The sequence below is a fragment of the Bison bison genome, unplaced genomic scaffold, assembly GCF_000754665.1.
Source record: "Bison bison bison isolate TAMUID 2011002044 unplaced genomic scaffold, Bison_UMD1.0 scf7180017864181, whole genome shotgun sequence".
Lineage (NCBI taxonomy): Eukaryota > Metazoa > Chordata > Mammalia > Artiodactyla > Bovidae > Bison > Bison bison.
In genome coordinates, this window is record NW_011494753.1 from 2268037 (window position 1) to 2270897 (window position 2861).

Consider the following 2861-nt stretch of genomic DNA (forward strand, 5'->3'; position numbering starts at 1 on the left):
CTGAAGGTGGCGGCCGCGAGCCCCCCCTCCTCGGACAGCCCCGATCCCGGAGTATTCACCTGCGGCGCTCGCGGCCGCCACCTTCAGCACTCGTGCCATCTTGGGAAGCATCTGCTAATTCCAGACTTGCAGTTCCGTGGGAGGGGCGACTGTGCGGCAGGGGGCTGGACACTCGTGTTAGGGGCGGTGCGAGAGGCCGAAAGGGCGGAGCAAACGAGGCTAGGGGCGGGGTGAGAGCCCGGAAGGGCGGGACAACCTGGCTAGGGGCGGGGCGGGAGACTGAAAGGGCGGAGTAGACGAGACTAAGAGCCGAACAAAAGCTCCGAGGGGCGGGGCAAAAGAAGCTCGGGTCTGGCGAGTGTGCGGCGTTTGTGTGTGTGTGTGTGTGTGTGTGTGTGTGTGTGTGTGTGTGTGTGTGTGTGTGTGTGTGTGTGTGTGTGTGCGTGCGTGCAGGGGAGCAGGCCCTCTGTTTTACAGCACAGCGTACTGAAGTCACCGAGTGTTTCTAAAGCAGAAACTTAAAAGGAGGACGCGACACCTCCTGTGGGCCCCTCAGGAATACAAAACAAAAAGTTTGGAGAAATTTCATCGAGCTGACCAAAGGCGACTTTCGGTTTCCAGCCCCGCCCCCCTACGCAATCCGGTTAAAGTTCTCGGGCCGTCATTGGCTGAGGCTGGAGGTGGGTCCGGAACCTGTGTGCCGCGGAACCTTCGTTTCCTGGCTTCAGCCGCGCGGAGGCGAATCTTTGCGGCCTGGTTTCCGGGCGGTGGCTCACTTCCTTTGCATGCGGCGCTGTGTACCGAGCGGCAGTTAGCCATGGCCCGGCCAGCCTGGCGTCGGCGGACCCTGGAGCGGTGCCTGAGGGAGGTCGGTAAAGCCACCGACAGCCCAGAGTGCTTCCTCACGTAAGTGCCCAGATTCCGGGCTCTGGTGCGGCGCAGGACTCGCGTGGGCGCGGGCTGCGGGCTCCCGGCAAGCTCCAGATTAGGAGAAGGGGAGAGCTCTTTTCCTTACGATTCAGGTAGTTTGCGCTCCCCTGGCCTGTCACACTTCTTTAGATAGTTAAGAGCTATGTTCTGTGCTGCTGAACTCAAACTAACCTGGGTTATTACAGTCTCGAGGTCTTCATGCTCTCACCCTTCACACAGACACACCGGGTGGCGTGCTCTTTCTTCCATCTGTTCCCAGAGCACCCAGTGCTTACTTACTCAACATCAGACTTTATTGAAAGTACTAACTTGCTTATCTATCCAACCCCCGACTGAGCCTGTTGAAAATTAGAATTGTCTTTAATCTCTCTTCCCAGCACGAGCTCTTGGTGTTTTTGTTCGAAGACTTTATAGAGATCTTGTATTTCAAGCCCGACCTTTCCCTTGAACTCCAGGCTCACAGCCAACTAAAGCCGTACACCTAGCATCTTAGATTCAGTCTGTCCAAAATGAACTGTTGCTCTGTTTGCTTCCTATCCTCTGCCTTCCCTGAGATCCTTTCCCCATCCTCTCCACCTGCCTTCCCTATCACATTGTATCTTTACAGGTTTTCAGACGCAAACCAAGCCGCTTCCTCAGTGTCTTCCTTTTTCTCAATTCTACATCCAGTTCATTAGCAAATCCTGTCAGTTACATCTCCAAACAGTATTCCGAATTTGACTATTTCTCACCATTTCTGCAGCTCTGATCCTAGCACAGTTGTGCATCCTTTGTCTGCGTCAGCCTCCTGATCACCTTCATTTCATTCCTTCTTCTTGGCAGGCCATCTTTCCAAGCATAAGTCAGGTCATTTTGCTTCTCTGCTTTAAAATCTTTACTTTTTTTTTAAAGATTTTAAAATATTTGTACTGTTTCATTTATTTACTTTTAATATTTACTTGTTTATTTGGCTGCACCAGGTCTTAGTTGCAGCACTCGGGATCTTTAGTTGCTACATGTGAATTCTTAGTTGCAGCATGTGGGATCAGTTCCCTGACCAGGGATCAAACCCAGGCCCTGTATATTGGAAATGTGGAGTCTTAGCAAATGGACCACCAGGGAAGTACCCAAAACCTTCACTTATGAAAATGACAGCCTCTTATCTCTGAGGCCTGCATGATCTGGCTCCCACCCAGCTCTCTAACCTTCCCTTCTGCCTCCTTCACCACACTCAAGCCAAGCTGGCCTTTCTGCTCCTCAGATTCACCAGCTTCATTTCTGTCTTAGGAAATTTGTTCTTGCTGTTTCTTCTACCTGAAATATGTGTCTCCAGATTTTTTGTCAGACTGTCATCTTACAGATAGGTATCAGCTCAGATGTCACAGCTATTCTGTGACCACTCTTGCCACAGCAGGTGGACTGACTGAATGGAGTGGCCTGTGATATAGCAGAGTTGAGCATTTAAGGCTAAGATACACTCCATGCATGCTCAGTCGTATCTGACTCTTTTATGACTCTATGGACTGTAACCCGCCAGTTACATGGGAGTCCATGGGACTCCAGGCAGGAGTACTGGAGTGGGTTGCCATTTCCTCATCCAGAAGATTCACTCTTTATCTCTAGGCAAAGAGGTCTGTAATGGGTTCCCTGCCTGAAATCTAACAGATTCAGAGATACTGGGTTGTCACCTTTTATATACTAATGCAATTCTTGGGCAAGACAGTACACTCTTGGGGGCCAGAATCTATATTTAAAATGAAGATTTCATCCTGCCATGTGCCGCAGCCTGGAAGGACCTAGAGAATATTATGCCTGTTGCAGTCAGTCATAAAAAGACAAATGCTGTATGTTATCATTTACATGTGGAATTTTTAAAGAAATATAGATGACTGTATATAGCAGAACAGAAACAGACTCACAAATATACAGAACCAAAAAGTGGTTGCTGGGGG

General features: G+C 50.1%; 2 protein-coding genes across 3 annotated transcripts in view; one reads left to right on the plus strand and one right to left on the minus strand.

Moving 5' to 3' along the window:
* MCEE (methylmalonyl CoA epimerase) overlaps positions 1-162 on the minus strand; it is a 9982-nt gene extending 9820 nt beyond the window's left edge. Inside the window, exon 1 of one of the 2 annotated variants that reach the window (XM_010843247.1) lies at positions 60-162. In XM_010843247.1, coding sequence (XP_010841549.1) covers positions 60-111 — 52 coding nt within the window. In that variant the 5' untranslated portion in view covers positions 112-162. The remainder of the gene's footprint in view (positions 1-59) is intronic. The other variant, XM_010843248.1, reaches the window with a different exon arrangement.
* Positions 163-353: 191 nt separating this feature from the next.
* The window catches only part of MPHOSPH10 (M-phase phosphoprotein 10 (U3 small nucleolar ribonucleoprotein)), a 13401-nt gene continuing 10893 nt past the window's right edge, over positions 354-2861 (plus strand). The window contains exon 1 of the mRNA XM_010843249.1: positions 354-906. Coding sequence (XP_010841551.1) covers positions 818-906 — 89 coding nt within the window. The 5' untranslated portion in view covers positions 354-817. The remainder of the gene's footprint in view (positions 907-2861) is intronic.